This window comes from Syngnathus floridae, chromosome 9, assembly GCF_059516105.1.
Source record: "Syngnathus floridae isolate MCC-2025c chromosome 9, RoL_Sflo_1.0, whole genome shotgun sequence".
Taxonomy (NCBI): domain Eukaryota; kingdom Metazoa; phylum Chordata; class Actinopteri; order Syngnathiformes; family Syngnathidae; genus Syngnathus; species Syngnathus floridae.
The window spans coordinates 13678452-13694222 of record NC_142421.1 but is presented as its reverse complement, the minus strand read 5'-3'; the positions used below and the strand labels follow the sequence as shown (position 1 = coordinate 13694222).

General features: G+C 48.0%; 1 protein-coding gene across 1 annotated transcript; it reads left to right on the top strand.

Moving 5' to 3' along the window:
* The first annotated feature begins 438 nt into the window (after positions 1-438).
* acyp2 (acylphosphatase 2, muscle type) lies at positions 439-13683 on the top strand. Its single transcript, XM_088384964.1, has 7 exons — positions 439-585; positions 944-960; positions 1052-1161; positions 2475-2878; positions 12167-12964; positions 13251-13394; positions 13487-13683. The coding sequence occupies exons 1-4, from the start codon at positions 528-530 to the stop codon at positions 2587-2589; spliced, it is 300 nt and encodes a 99-aa protein (XP_088241090.1). The 5' UTR covers positions 439-527; the 3' UTR covers positions 2590-2878; positions 12167-12964; positions 13251-13394; positions 13487-13683.
* The last annotated feature ends 2088 nt before the right edge of the window (positions 13684-15771 follow it).

The following is a 15771-nucleotide window of genomic DNA, read 5'->3' as shown; positions in this document are numbered from 1 at the left end:
GAGAGCAGAGGCTTTAAGAAAGAATGGACTGAACTCTTTGCTTTCATTGCCAATGCTGAAGCATTGCCTGCATGTTGGATTTGCAATGAGACGTTGTCAAATAACAAGAAGAGGAATTTGGAGCGACATTTTCAGCTAAAGCATGCTAAATTTGTTGCCGATCATCCAGTTGCAACTGAGAGGAAAGGTGCAATTGCAGTGCTGGTGGAGAAATTTGAGGACCGAAAAAACAGTCTCAAGAAGTGGATTGCATCTCCAAACTCTACTACTACTGCAAGTTTTGTTGCAGCCCGGGAGATAATAAAACGTGGAAAACCATTCACAGCGTACATGAAGGATTTATTCATTAAAATATCAGATATCATCTGGTCTATGTCATTGTTTCAAGAAACAGTTGCGTGTTAGAGACATGTTTGTAGTTCCAAAGGACTACAAAGACCACCAGCACTGTCACAAGCCACGCGCGCACAAAGCACGACCGCGACTTGCTCTTCTTCTTGTTCGTCTGTTTGCTCTTTGCTGTCCAGATGTCAACAGGAAGTCAGCTGCTCTCTGTCGACTTTGAAGTCTTTGGACATGTGCAAGGTTCGACCACGTTTAGTCGCAAGTCTCAGTCTGTCTGTGCGGTCTAGCTTTCCTTCAGTGTGTGTGTGTGTGTGTGTGTGTGTGTGTGTGTGTGTGTGTGTGTGTGTGTGTGTGTGTGTGTGTGTGTGTGTGCGTGCGTGCGTGCGCGTGCGTGTGCGTGCGCGCGTGCGTGCGTGCGTGCGTGCGTGCGTGCGTGCGTGCGTGCGTGCGTGCGTGTGTGTGTGTGTGTGTGTGTGTGTGTGTGTGTGTGCGCGCGCCGCTCGCTCGCTCGCGACACGATCTTCTTAATTTAGCATTATGTGTTTAGCGACTTGTCGCTCAGCAGAGATTTTGACGTGCTGCTGCTTTTTGATTGCAGGCGTTTGCTTCAGAATGGTGAGTTGAGTCCATCTGGTGCTCTTCTTGCGCAACTTTGCACATGATAAGAAGCCAGCGTGCATACGTGACGTCATTGCTCGATTGACAGTACACAGAGAAGGAGGCGGTGCAAGCGGGCGTGGTGGGCTGGGTGAAGAACACTCGTGGCGGGACTGTGGTCGGACAGCTGCAGGGCCCCGCCGACGCCGTCGAGCACATGTGAGCGATACGCCACGCATACGCCGCCAGGTGGCGCACCTCACCACCACCAAGGTGTCCACTCGCGTGTTGGCAAAGGCAAAATGCACAGAAAGCAGATACACTCATCAGTTTATCAGAGTCTATCGACCTTGCCCATCCAGCTGCCTTTCTGCATGTTTCTCAGTGGTGTGCTCATCCGTGGTTTCCTAATTTCTTTGAATGAATACCGCTGTGAGTTTCTTCGAGATATTTAACCACGTAGGAAGCATTCACTCATGTGGTCTCTCAGTCTGAACACTAGCGGACACAATGTCAAAGGACAACAGGGAGGAGATGCAGAAGAAAGCTGCAAGTCAGTACTCACACTATAAAAATGCTCCGATACCACACATCAATACCGGCAACTGCACATCGCGCTCCAAATAGGGTTGAAGAAGTCTTGCCGTCTGTCCTGTGCGGTCTGGCTTTCCTTCGGTGTGTGTGTGTGTTTTAGACTTTTGTCCAAGTCTAAAAGCCTTTTTGACGACCTCACTTCCTGCCAGGCCCAGGAGACAGCGGGGGAAAGGGGGGTGGTCTTGCTGGAAAGAAAACTTTTTTTTCCCCCTTCTACATTTTTCCCCCTGGATAAGTTCAAAGTTAAACTTTCCAGTGTTATCATACATCAATTTGAATAAAATGGTGATGAGTACTACACTGCTGTTTGGATTCCTGCTTTTGGTGTTGCAGACGTCGACGAGCTAAACCACATGAGATGAAAGCATTAATGCCAGCTGTGCGCGTGTGTGTGTGTGTGTGTGTGTATGCGTGCGTGCGCATGTGCGTGTGTGCGCATGTGCATGCATGCGTGGGCAGTCTTGCAGGTCAAGAGAAAGTAGGCCGGCGCCACCACCATTAGCCGGCCTGAAAGCACTAGAAGCTACGCCGTTATTCAGATGTGACCCTGATCCTCTGCAATCTCCTGTAATCACATACACAGCGTGCATGTCCACACGCATCACAAAATGGCACCTCCTACCATGGAAAAAGATTATTCATTATTTATTATTATTATTATTATTATTTATTTAACATTCTTTGTTGTCCACATGGTGCTAATGTCTTGTGTGTGTATGTGCACCTGCCTGTGTGTTTGGGATTGTAATTTTGCGCATGTTGTAATGTGCATGTTTATGTTGATGTTCATGTCGCATTTGAGTCGTGTGTGTGTGTGTGTGTGTGTCTGTGTGTGTGTGTGTGTGTGTGTGTGTGTGTGTGTGTGTGTGTGTGTGTGTGTGTGTGTGTGTGTGTGTGTGTGTGTGTGTGTGTGTATGTGTGTGTACGAGTTTGTTCAGGAAGGAGTGGCTGAGCAAGAAGGGCAGCCCAAGCAGTCACATCACGAGGACGTCGTTCAATAATGAGCGCACGCTGTCGGCCTTGGAGATGAACGGCTTCAGCACTCGCTACTAATGGGCAATCGCCACCCCGCCGACGGGTCGCCATGGACTGCTTGACTTCCCGTTTACCTACGTTTCTCCATTTGTCTTCTCCATCACGCGAGTTTGTCTTTCCCGCGTTTGGACTGGACCTCCACGCTTCTTGACAACCATTAAAATAACCGGCTTGTGGCTCTTTGCTTCTCTGCTTTTTTCTGAAAACGTCTCAGCAAATGGCCTTTTTTCCTACTATGATGTCACGATCATTTACAGAACCCCGTCACCAGCTCAACTGACTTGGCAGCCAGGATAAAGGTTGAAAGGTAAGCAGATCCGCAATGTGAGTGCAGATGAGCTTGCAACGATTGAGCTGAACAATTGTTGGTTTAAGGGGTCAACGAAGGGTCTGTGGCGTTCGTCGCTTCCTGATGACACGCCACCCCCTTAAGGACAGACTGGCTAACCTACTGCAGTACATCGAAACCTTGACACAACTTAAATTTGAAGACAAAATGACTCGAAAACAATGGCAGTTCAGTTTCACGGTCAAATCTATTTGATATACCGTATTGGCCCGAATATAAGAAGACCCTGAGTGTAAGACGACCCCCTCTTTTTCAAGACTCAAGTATAAAAAAATAATTTTTGACTCAAGTTTGAAAAAATACTTTTTGAAAACCAAATTTAATTTTTATACAGAAAATAATTACATCTGAAACAAATGATTATAACTGTCATGTCTCGTCCCCAGTTTTGCTATGTGTCTAGGTTGCCATAGTTTTTGTTCGCGTCGCCCCTCCCCTCTTGTGTCACCTCAATCAATGTAATCGCGGTCACCTGCCTCGTGTTTTGTGTTTTGTATTTAAGTACTGTCTGCCCCTCGCTCGCCGTCGGATCATTGTTGTTGTACTGTTGTCATGTCCTGCTGTCTTCTTGTTTCACATCCTGGTCAGTCAAGTTATTGGTTGATAAGTCATGTCAGTTTGCCTTTTGAGTTTGCTTCAATAAACCCTGGTCCAAGTTGCACTTGGTCACTCTGCTCCATCCAATCTGTGACAATAACAATATATGCGAGAGAAAAAGCATGTTATTTTGCCTCATTCAAATCATGCAAAAACTGTCTATCACATTCAAGATTCAAGAAATTTTTATTCACCATGTTTGAGCGTGCCAAACAAGGAATTTGACTTCGGTAAATCAGCCTCTGTTCAACATTTAGGTGACTAACAACAACACTCAGGACATGTGAAGAACGAAAGATATTCTCAAACATCCCCTGATCTTAAACTGATCTTAAACTCCCAAGAGGGCAAGGAAAAACTCAAAACTCCAGCTAGGGGAAATGAGAAACCTTGAGAAGAGACCACAGATGGGAGGGTCCCTCTTCTAGGATGACCAGGCTGCAATGGATGCAGAGAGGACACATAGTACAAACAGTGTAGACAAAAAAGGTGTGGAAAGCGGGATGTTATTGCACAGTAATGACTCTGAGACTCTAAGAGTGGTGTGAGTTCATCAGAGCGACAGCCTGGGGGAAGAAGCTGTCTCTGTGTCTGCTGGTTTTAGTGTACAGAGCTCTATAACGGCGTCCGGAGGGGAGTAGTTCAAACAGGCTGCAACCTGGGTGCGAAGGGTCTGTTGAGATGTTACTTGCACGTTTCCTGGTCCTGGACAGGTACAAGTCTTGGATAGATGGGAGGTTGATTCCAATTATCTTTTCTGCAGTCCTTATTGTCCGTTGCAGTCTGTGCTTGTCTTGTTTGGAGGCCGATCCAAACCAGACAGTGATGGAGGTGCAGAAGACAGACTGGATGATGGCAGTGTAGAAGGTCTTCAGCAGCTCCCACGGCAGGTTGAACTTCTTGAGCTGTCTCAGGAAGTACAGCCTCTGCTGGGCCTTCTTCCGGACAGAGTCTATGTGGCCGGTCCATTTCAGGTCCCGAGAGATTGTGGTTCCCAGGAACTTGAAGGTGTCTGATGAGAGAATGGTATTACTGCGGATAGTGAGGGGTGAAAGTGGTGAAGGGCCTCGCCTGAAGTCCACTGTCATCTCCACGGTCTTGAGCAGGTTCAGGTCCAGGTGGTTTTGGCTGCACCAGTGTAGTATAATGCGGTTCAGGTTAGGGTTGCCGCCCGAGTGCGGTTCAGGTTAGGGTTGCCGCCCGAGTGCGGTTCAGGTTAGGGTTGCCGCCCGAGTGCGGTTCAGGTTAGGGTTGCCGCCCGAGTGCGGTTCATGTTCCCCAAGTGCTGCCGATTGCGGTTCAGGTCCCCAGTGTGTGCCGCGAGTGTGGCCCTGGGCCCCTGAACGCCGCCGAGTGAAGTTCTGTTCCCCAAATCATCACTCGAGTGCGGTTCGGTTCCCTAAGTCGCCGCCAGAGTGCGGTTCTGTCCCCTAGTGTCCGCCCGAGTGCGGGTCTGTTTCCCAAGTGGCCGCCCGAGCGCGGTTCGGTTCCCCAAGTGGCCGCCCGAGCGCGGTTCTGTTCCCTAAGTGGCCGCCCGAGCGCGGTTCTGTTCCCCAAGTCACCGCTCGAGCGCGGTTCGGTTCCCCAAGTCGCCGCCCGAGCGCGGTTCGGTTCCCCAAGGTCGCTGCCCGAGCGCGGTTCGGTTCTCCAAGTTGTTTGGGTTTTTTTTGGAGACGTCGGGAGCCGTCCCTTGTGGGGGGGGGGTTCTGTCACGTCTCGTCCCCAACTGCTCCACTATGTGTCTGTTGTCTTGGGTTCTATCTGTGTGCTCGCCCCTCCCCTCCTGTGTGCCCATGATCAGTGTGATTATTCCCACCTGCCTCTCGTTACCTGTCGTGTATATAAATCCTGTCTGCCCCTCACTCCCTGTCGGATCATTGGTTGTGGTTGTTCGGTGTTGGGATTACGTTGTGTGTTCCTGTCATGAGGTCTTTTTGGTTCCTGTTGTCGTCCGGTCTTGCTGTCGTCATGTCCTGATGTCGTCCCGGTCAGTCATTCATGTTATTGTGGTTACGTCGTGTCAGCTTGCCTTTTTTGAGTTCACCAATAAACCCTGGTCCAAGCTGCACCTGGTCGTCCTACTCCATGCTCCACCCGACCGTGACAATTTCAATGTCAAATTCCTTTCAAAACAACTATAGAACATCTTGAAACAAACAACGTTCTCAACAACTCACAATTTGGCTTCCGATCAGCTCGTTTAACACTATCTGCACAGCTACAACTCACAGAATATATACGCACTTCTCTTAATAAAGGCCACTTCACAGGAGCAGTCTTTGTAGATTTCCGTAAAGCCTTTGACACAGTTAATCACCAAATACTCCATAACAAACTAGCTTGCTTTCATCTCTCCCCCTCAGTTCTAACTATGCTCTCTTCATACCTCTCGGATAGAATCCAGGTTGTTAATATTGGTCAGGCCACATCTACTCCATTACCATCTCCCACTGGTGTTCCCCAGGGCAGCATACTGGGCCCATTATTATTCATTATGTACATCAAAGACATGCCCAACATATGCAAACAAACTCAAATCATATTACCGTAATTTTCGGACTATAAATCTCGTTTTTTTTTCATATTTTGGGTGGGGGGGGGGGCGATTTATACTGACGAGCGACTTATATGTGAATTTTTCCCACCCCCCCCAAAAAAAAGTGAAACCGCGATAAACAAACCGCGATGTAGCAAGGAATTACTGTAATTTGAATTTCAAGTGACATCAGCGGCGCGGCGCGCCGCGGCGGTTGTTTACATAAAGGACAAAGATTCGATCACGGGATGACAAAGAGCCCCACGTACTACCGGCATCATTAGCGGCTTTGTTGGTAAGTGACACGGAGGACGAAGAGTTTGAAGGATTTAATGATTTGGAGTGACACAGAAGGTTTGAAAAACTATTATGGCTTTTACGCACGCCCGGTCCTACTCTACGGAGCTCTCTTTCAACTCCGTGGATGGAAGTCGGGGACCGGCGCTTGGCCGGGTGGCTGTCCGGGGACAGTGGATGGGGCTCAGACATGGCTTTTACGCACGCCCGGTCCTACTCTACGGAGCTCTCTTTCACCTCCGTGGATGGAAGTCGAGGGCCTGTGCTCGACCGGGTGGCTGTCCGGAGACGGTGGATGGGGCTCGGACATGGCTTTTACGCACGCTCGGTCCTATGCTATGGAGCTCTCTTCCACCTCCGTGGCTGGAAGTGCCACCTCCGGGGATGGAAGTCCACGCTGCCACACGCCTGGAACTCAACGCCGGTGCTTGGGGCCGTGTTGGGGTGAACTATTTATGTTATAGTTATTTTATATATTTTATTTCGTATAGCAACTTGTATATGGTTTTATTGTTACAATTCAGTAGTTGTTGGCTCGTTGAACTCTTGTTTTGTTAAATAAAGAGCCGTTTACCAAACCCACATCTTTCCTTGTACTTTAACGCTATAATACAGTTATATACTAGATCTGTGGAATAACGACGAGGCTGATGTCAGGGCGCACGCGCGGCGTTGTTGACAAAGGACGAGGAATTTGATCGATGGCTTTAATGATTTTGAGTGACACAGATGGTTTGATAATATTGTTTATATGATAGTTATTTGATATATACTTTATATATCGATATATGGGTCTGTGGAATATTTAGAATATTTAGACGTCAGCGGCGCGGCGCATACGCGGCATCGTTTCCATAAAGGACAATCGATGGATTTAATGAAATGGAGTGACACAGATAAAAACGTGTTTTTTATGTAATAGTTATTTGAATAACTGAATGTTACATCAGGCCCGGTCTCAGCTCTTCGTTTGTGTTTATGTCACGTTAGCATACCTATCGTTTAGCCTGTTGTTGCTCGTTCATGTCTGTTCTTGGTGTTGGATTTTGTCGAATAAATTTCCCTCAAAATGCGACTTGTACTCCGGAGCGACTTATATATGGGTTTTTTTTCACGTTATTGTACATTTTATGACTCACGCGACCTATATTCCGGAGCGACTTCTAGTCCGAAAATTACGGTACATGGCAGACTATCAATCTGGACCCATCACTGCACGTCACTTGCACACTCCAATGCACTAACCTTCCAGAATTACACAATTCTCATGGCAATAAAACTCTTCTATCAACTACACACAAATTCTCTCCCACCTATAGTTAATTCACTCATCCCAGGCCGTAATGAAAGACAGGCCCGCATCACCCGCTCAGTTACACAGGACCTCATCTGAACCCCAGCATACAAAAACAATTTTGGTCTAAACTCTTTTATATGCACATCTATTTTGATCTGGAATGAGATACCCCTTCAAATCAGATCAGCCACCTCTATTACGCAATTTAAACGGCTATACACATATTTTTTGATAACAAACCAAACTTGCACCCATTAACAATAATGTATATATCGTATTTTTATGTATGTAATGTTATAGGAACCTGCTGTAAAACAGTTCTTGAACTGAGTCAGGCCAGTCCATGAAACTTTGATGTAACATGTCGACCTTTCCTTTAAATAAACTGAAACTGAAACTGAATGCAAAAAATATTGTCTTATATTAATACGGTATGTCTATGTGTAGGGAGTCGCTGAAGGTGTAGGGCAGTGGTGTCAAACTCCTTTTTTTGGCAGGCCGCATTATAGTCATAGCTTCTTTCGGAGGGCCATTATGACTGTCAACCAAAATAAATATATACAGTAAAAGCTATAAAACAAACTGGCAAATAACTCGTTTTCAAATCAAACGAGTAAAAACTGGTCAAATATTTAAAAAAAAAAAGATATTATTAAAAGTGAAGACAATTTGCAATTCTAGTAATGACACACGAATTTGATGCACAATTTGTCTTCGCGGGCCACATAAAACGATGTGGTGGGCCGTATCTGGCCGCCGGGCCTTGAGTTTGACACCTGTAGTGTAGGGGTACACTTGCCTGTCTTGTGTGCCGACACCGTGAGTTTGATTCCTGCACATGAGTGTGCTTGTGTGTGTGTGTGCTTGTGTGTGTGTGTGTGTGTGTGTGTGTGTGTGTACGTGTGTACGTGTGTGTGTGTATGTGTATATGTCTATGTGTGTACGTAAGTGCGCGTGTGCAACTTTTTTTTTGTCTGTGTAATAGGCGGTGGCTCTGTGGTGCACTGGTTAGCACGTCGGCCTCACAGTTAGGAGGGTGTGGGTTCGATTCCACCTCTGGCCCTCCTAGTGTGGAGTTTGCATGTTCTCCCTGTGCCCGCGTGGGTTTTCTCCGGGCACTCGGGTTTCCTCCCACATCCCAAAAACATGCCTGTTAGGCCGATTGAGCACGCCAAATTGTCCCTAGATGTGCGTGCGAATGGCTGTTCGTCTCTGTTTGCCCTGCAATTGGCTGGCAGCCAGTTCAGTGTGTCCCCTGCCTACTGCCCAATGACTGCTGGGATAGGCTCCAGCACGCCCGCGACCCCTGTGGGGACAAGCAGTATAGAAAATTGATGGATGGATGTGTAATAAGCCCCCTAAGTGGCCAAGACGTGCACACCTGAGTGAGCAGCGCGATGGCCGTGCACAAATGAATTCTTTCCACGTCATTCTATTGCAAAATGTCGCTTTATCAAGGACTTTGATGTATAGTGTACGCGGCGAGCGTGTCATGTGACCTGGAATGGCATCACCGCTTCTCACGTCCTCGCGGAACACTTTGCGCGACTTGCGACCGCCGTCTGTAAAATCACAGCAGAGTCGCTGCCATGGCAACAGAAAGCCTGACGCAGCACTGTGTGTGTGCGTGCGCATTGTGGGAAGGCTTCCTATTAGTTGGGAAAGGGGCGTGGGGTTTATCGGCATGGCAACCCTCTGTGAAAGCTTCATCCGAGCATGTAAGAGATGTGTGCGCCTGCATGATGAACAGCAGTGTGCCTTCGTTATCATAGCATCTCCGTTGGTGCTTCAGCGGCAGGTTGAGCACGAACAGCACAGCAACACATGTAGACCGACAATGGGGATGCTCACAGTCACATCGTCTTGATCCTCTGTTTGTGCCGCAGTTGAGAGGTCTGCTCATGGTTAAGGCAATGAGCAGCCAAATTGACAAATTGTAATTACGTAATGGATGGATGGATGTAATTTTGTCAAGTCGAAGCCAGTTTTCCTCCAAAACATTGACGTGACAACAAATCAGGCTTTTGGGGGTTCCTTTTTTCCTTTTCCCCCTCATTACTTTTTATTTCATTTAATTTCTCTTTTTTTGCTTTTATTTAACTGTTATTTTCTTTTTTCATAATTTTGTGAATTTTCCTTTAATAGTTTTTATTTTGGGGAGGGGATCTATTTTGTCTCTTGTTTGTGGTGTTTCAAAAGAGCAAAATTACAGCGAGGTAAAAGATCTTTTACCTCGCTGTAATTTTGCTTACCCCTTTCTACATTTCTTGCAGCCTGTACGCTGCAAATGTTGCCATTGTTCGACTCACGTGATGTAATGTTAGAGAGAGGCTTGCACGTCCTCGAGTCTTGTTCAGATCCGGAGATCTGCATGTGGTATCAACACCTCCAAATATATCCCCCAACCCAATAAGAGGCTCCTCTTTCAGCAGCGCAGCGCTGAGCGCCTCCCGCCCCCGCGCCAAAAACCCACCGGCTTTGACCTCTTCTTTTTCTTGTTCTTCCTCTCCCGGCAACAACTTTGGTATCTCGGCACCATCGCCATGGAAACCAGCCTGCCTCTATCACAAATGTATGGCACCAAAACTCCTCCGTGCGGCCTTCTCCATGTCCGCTTGCTGCCCACGCACACCCTCGCGCATACACACACACGCACGCCCTACCTGAGTGTGTGTGGGTGCTGACAGTGGTTGCTGAGCAACAAGTTGACATTCAAGCAACTACACACTCAAGTTTTCCCAAATGTCATCATGACAAGTCTTACTACACGGAAGATTTCACATCTTGTATGTTGACAACATTCTTAACATCACCAAAAAGTAAGAAATGTTTCCATAAGAAATATGCTCACACTTGTTTGTTGTAATGAACATTCTTTTTTTATCTTTTTATTTTTGCCGTTTTTGTTCGAGTCCTTTTCCTTTTTTGGGAGGTGTTTGGGAGCTTTTCTCTTGTTTTTATTTTGTCACTTTTGTTTTTTGTCAGGGTCTGGGAGGGTTTTCTTTTATCCACAGGGGGCAGCCGTGAGCAGTGGCGGAGGACCCACAGGTGTGGCTGATCAGGCTCGTCAGGGGAAGGCTTTTAATCAGATCAACTGGTCAGAGTGCCATATCGAGTCCTGGTCCACGAAGTGCTTATCCTCTTGTCTTCAGTCTGCCGTGCCGTCTCGCCCGCCCCTAGTGACACCCGAGGAACCGGATTCGATCGATCTTTCACATGTTCCCGGAGAATACCATGACCTAAGACAGGTTTTCAACAAAAGCAAGGCTTCATCCTTACTACCTCATCGCCCCTACGACTGTGCCATAGAGCTTCTTCCCGGAGCCCCGCTACCGTCCAGCAGGCTCTACAACATCTCACGCACCGAAAGACACGCTATGGAAACATACATCAACGAATCACTGGCCGCTGGCATCATTCGCCCTCCCTCCTCACCCCTGGGGGCAGGATTCTTCTTCGTGGGCAAGAAGGAACCCGTCCAGGAGCCCACCATCTTCACCAAGCTTCATATCCGGAACGCATATCACCTGGTCAGGATACGCCAGGGTGATGAGTGGAAGACCGCTTTCAAGACCCCGCTTGGCCATTTTGAATACCTCACCATGAACTTTGGACTTTGTAACGCTCCCGCAGTCTTCCAAACACTAGTAAACAATGTCCTTCGGGACTTCCCTTCCACATCTTTGTCTTTGTCTACCTTGATGACATCCTCATCTATTCACGGAACCCCTCCGAACATCGCCGTCATGTCTGCCTTTTGCTGCAGCGTCTCCTGGAGAATCGCTTATTTGTCAAATCTGAGAAGTGCGAATTTCACAAATGGTCAGAGTGGACAGGTTCAACCAGACCCCGAAAAGATCAAAGCCGTCTTGGACTGGCCTGTTCCAGAGACCCGAAACCAAGTCCAACGCTTCCTTGGGTTTGCCAACTTCTACCGCCGCTTCATTCGCAATTACACCCAGACAGCCGGTCCTCTCACAGCCCTGACATCTCCCAAGAAAGCGTTTACCTGATCTTGATGGGGACCCGGTCTACCCGGTCCGACGGATTGTGGACTCCCGTCGTGGGGCCGTGGGTGGCAGTACCTTGTTGACTGGGAGGGCTACGGTCCCGAGGACCGGTCTTGGGTGCCCCGTTCCTACATCTGCGATCCCTCCCTGATCTCGGACGGCTGGTCTTTGCTCCCGTCTTCCTCTTCTGGGCTGCTGGGGAGCGGCCGTTGAGGGAGTGGTGGTGTCAGGGTCCGGGAGGGGTTTCTTTTATCCACAGGGGGCAGCCGTGAGCAGTGGCAGAGGACCCACAGGTGTGGCTCATCAGGGGAAGGCTTTTAAGGAGCGTACTGCCAGCAGCTCGTCGCCCGAGTGTCCTACCTGTTGTGATCCTCCACGGTTGTGCCTCTAGCTCCTTGATATCCTCTTGCTCATCGACGCCATGTTCTCCTGATCCTCCGGTCTGCAGTAAGATCTCCGCCACAGCCACGTCGAATCCTCTGACCAAGTCTTGTGTATTTCGCTCGCAGATTCCCTCCACGGCTCACCGCCAAGATCCACCCCGTCTGGCTGAACCCCACACGCTCTGCCGTTGCTGCTCTTGCTCCTGGCTCAGATCCTTCTGCTCCACCTCCACGGCATCTCCTGCAATGAACACTCATCACTCATTCTGAACTTCTGAGTTGGTTTTCCTGCATGTGGGTCAAATCAGTTGCCAAAACGATGACATTTTTGTCATTTTTATTAAATTTCTCTTTTTGTCTCTTTACTTCCTCATTTTCTTCGCTCTTTTTATTGCGTATTTCTTGTATCCACTATACCAGGGGTCAGCAACCTGCGCATGCGTCTCTTCAGCCTCCTTATAGCGGCTCCCTTTGGTCTTGATGAAAAAAAAAAACCAAAAAATGAACATAAATAAAGAGTATTTCTTAATTCATTTGTATTCACATATTATTAGTTTATTTTGTTGCGCAGTTATCTTGGAGTTTGAGTTGATACGATCCAATTTTTAAAAAGCTAGACCTATTTCTAATTCATAATTTGTCAACAAAATATAAGCTACGTCACATCAACGTCAACATCCCGCGCCTTTACCTGCTGGCAGCTTTTAGATTGTGTGAACCCTTGCGAACCTGTGTGCGAAGTTGTAAACCCTGAATAGCCATGATAAAAACCCAAAAAAGGAAAGTTTCGGAAGAAAATAGAGAGTTTAATTCAGCGTGGACTTATTTATTTGCATTCACCGCCAACGATGCTGGCTTACCTGTATGCTCTTTCCCTGTCACACCGTTGGACATCGACCCATCCCTGCTGTTGCATTCACCGGAGTAAGTAAGCCTGATCTAGAAATTGAACTGGCCGACATCGCGGATAAAGATTTATGGGTAAATAAGTTCAAATCACTGACAGTGGATATTGAAGAAGTCGCCCGTCAGAAGGCTACACTCGTTAAAGAGCACAAATGGAGTGATATGGAGAAACTCCCCCACCCCACCAAACTTGTTTTTGAAATATGGAGTGCCATTCCTGACACGTATATTAACATAAAAAAGTATGCATTTGGAGTCTTGTCCATCTTTGGCTCAACAAACTTATGCGAGCAATTGTTCTCAGGCATGAACTTCATAAAGAACAAATACCGTTCCCGCCTCGTAGATGAGAGCCTACAGGCCTGTATGAAGATCAAAGTTACATCCTACAGCCCTGACATAGAGAAGATCTGCAGCGAAGTTCAGACACAGAAGTCACGTTAAACAGGTAAGAATTAAATATAATTTAATAAGGTATTACTTTTCCTGGAAAAAAAAAATCTGACTCCGAGCTGATGTAGATTTTTTTTGTATGTTCAGGTGCTTCAGTTTATTGCTGGCTGAGCAAAAAACCCGAAGAGTACGAGAGAACCCTGACATGGACTTGTTAAGGACGGTCCTAATTTTATGTTTATTTTTAAAGCTCAGCTAAATGTTTTATTTTAAAGTGGGCTACCTTTTGTTGTATTCAGCGGTTATAACAGTTAAAATAAAAAAAAAGATGAGAACTTTAAAAAGTTTACAAGTTCTGTTATTTTGTGCGGCTCTCTGCAATATTTTTTGGGCAGACGAGGGGTCAAAATGGCTCTTTTGCTAATAAAGGTTGCAGACCCCTGCACTATACTATTGCTGAAACGATTCAAATGTTCTCCAGCTTTATTGTACTGTGTTTTAGTTGAACACGTGTGTGTGTGTGTGGGGGGGGGGGGTCATCACGATCCCCAAGCCAAAACAAGCCATTGAATAATCCATCGCGAGGACGTCATCTGATGGCGCCGCGGATGGCTGCCACGGTGAGTCGCTCTCTGTTTCTTTGTCTTATTTTGTGTGTTTTCTGCGTCTTCTGCTGTCCATCCCGGATCACTTTTACTAGAGAAGCACTGTTAAACATCGGTCAGTCTTCTTCTGGTATTTTCTCTCCTGTTTTCTCTGATTCAGACTGTTTGTCGGAGATTTTAGCCGGAGCGGCGGTGCTATACAAGCTAGCGCGACGGCGGCGACGCGGAAAACGAGCCGGAGCCCTCGTAAAGCTGAGGCAGAGAGGGTTCCGTTCTGCCCTACCGTCAATTCATCTGGCGAATGTCCGCTCCCTGGCGAACAAGATGGACGAACTGCTGCTCCTCACTTCAAGGAACACGGACTTCAGCAGATCCGCCGCGCTGTGTTTTGTTGAAACGTGGCTTAGCGAACGAACCCCCCACCACACCATGGAGTTAGCTGGGTTTCGGCTAACGCGTGCAGATCGCAGCGCGGAGCTCTCCGGAAAATCAAAGGGAGGTGGTCTCCGTTTCTACATTAATGAACGTTGGTGTACTGATGTCATGGTGTTGAAAGAGTTTTGCAGCCCTCTCCTAGAAACACTTTTCATAAACTGCCGGCCGTTCTATTCACCACGGGAGTTCTCCTCGATCGTCATGGCGGCTGTTTACATCCCACCACACGCACGTGCGAGTGAAGCCACGCAGATGCTGGCTGACCAGGTGACAGACATGGAGAAACTTCTACCAAATTCACTAATCATTGTTCTGGGTGATCTTAACAGGGCGAACCTCGCACACGAACTCCCCAGATACAGACAGCACATAACGTGTCCCACCAGAGGGGCACAGACACTGGACCACTGCTACACCGTAATTAAGGATGCATACCACTCTGTGGCTCGTGCAGCTTTAGGACTCTCGGACCACTGTCTAGTTCATCTGATCCCTGCCTACAGACAGAAACTAAAAACTTCTAAGCCTGTGGTGAGGACTGTCAGGAAGTGGACAGTGGAGTCAAGGCAGAACCTCCAAGCCTGCTTTGACTGCACCGATTGGAGAGTTTTCGAAGCTGCAGATTCAGACTTGCATGAACTCACTGACACTGTCACATCATACATCAGTTTTTGTGAGGATCTGTGTGTGCAGACTAAGACCTTCTGCACGTACAACAACGACAAACCTTGGTTTACACCGAACCTTAGGAGGCTGCGCAAAGTCAAGGAGGAGGCCTACAGGAGCGGCGACCGGGACCTGTTCAAGCAGACCAGAAACACACTGAACCGAGAGGTCAGGAAAGCCAGGAGGTGTTACGGGGAGAGCGTGGAGAGACACCTCTCTGCCAATCCTGATCCCTCAACAGTGTGGAAAGGCCTGCAGAGCATCACGGGCTTCAAGAAACGAACCCCCCGTCCTGTGGAGAGCCCAAGGCTCGCAAACCACCTAAACAGGTTCTACTGCAGGTTTGATCGGTCCTCCCACACAACGGGACTTCCTGCAGCACAATCCACATACTCACCAACCCCCACAACTGCTCTGTCCACACCTCCATCACCGTGGTCACCGACTCTCTCTCTTGCAGAGGCCGCGCCCGCACTCCAGATTCGCGAGGAGGAAGTGCGCCAGATGTTCCGAAGACAAAAGATCAGGAAGGCACCGGGCCCAGACGGCGTGTCACCTTCCTGCTTGAAAGTTTGCGCTGAGCAGCTGGCGCCCACCTTTGCACGGATCTTCAATCGTTCCCTGGAGCTGTGTGAGGTGCCCGCGTGCTTCAAGAGCTCCACCATCGTTCCAGTGGCCAAGAAGCCCGCCATCACAGGTCTAAATGACTATAGACCTGTTGCACTG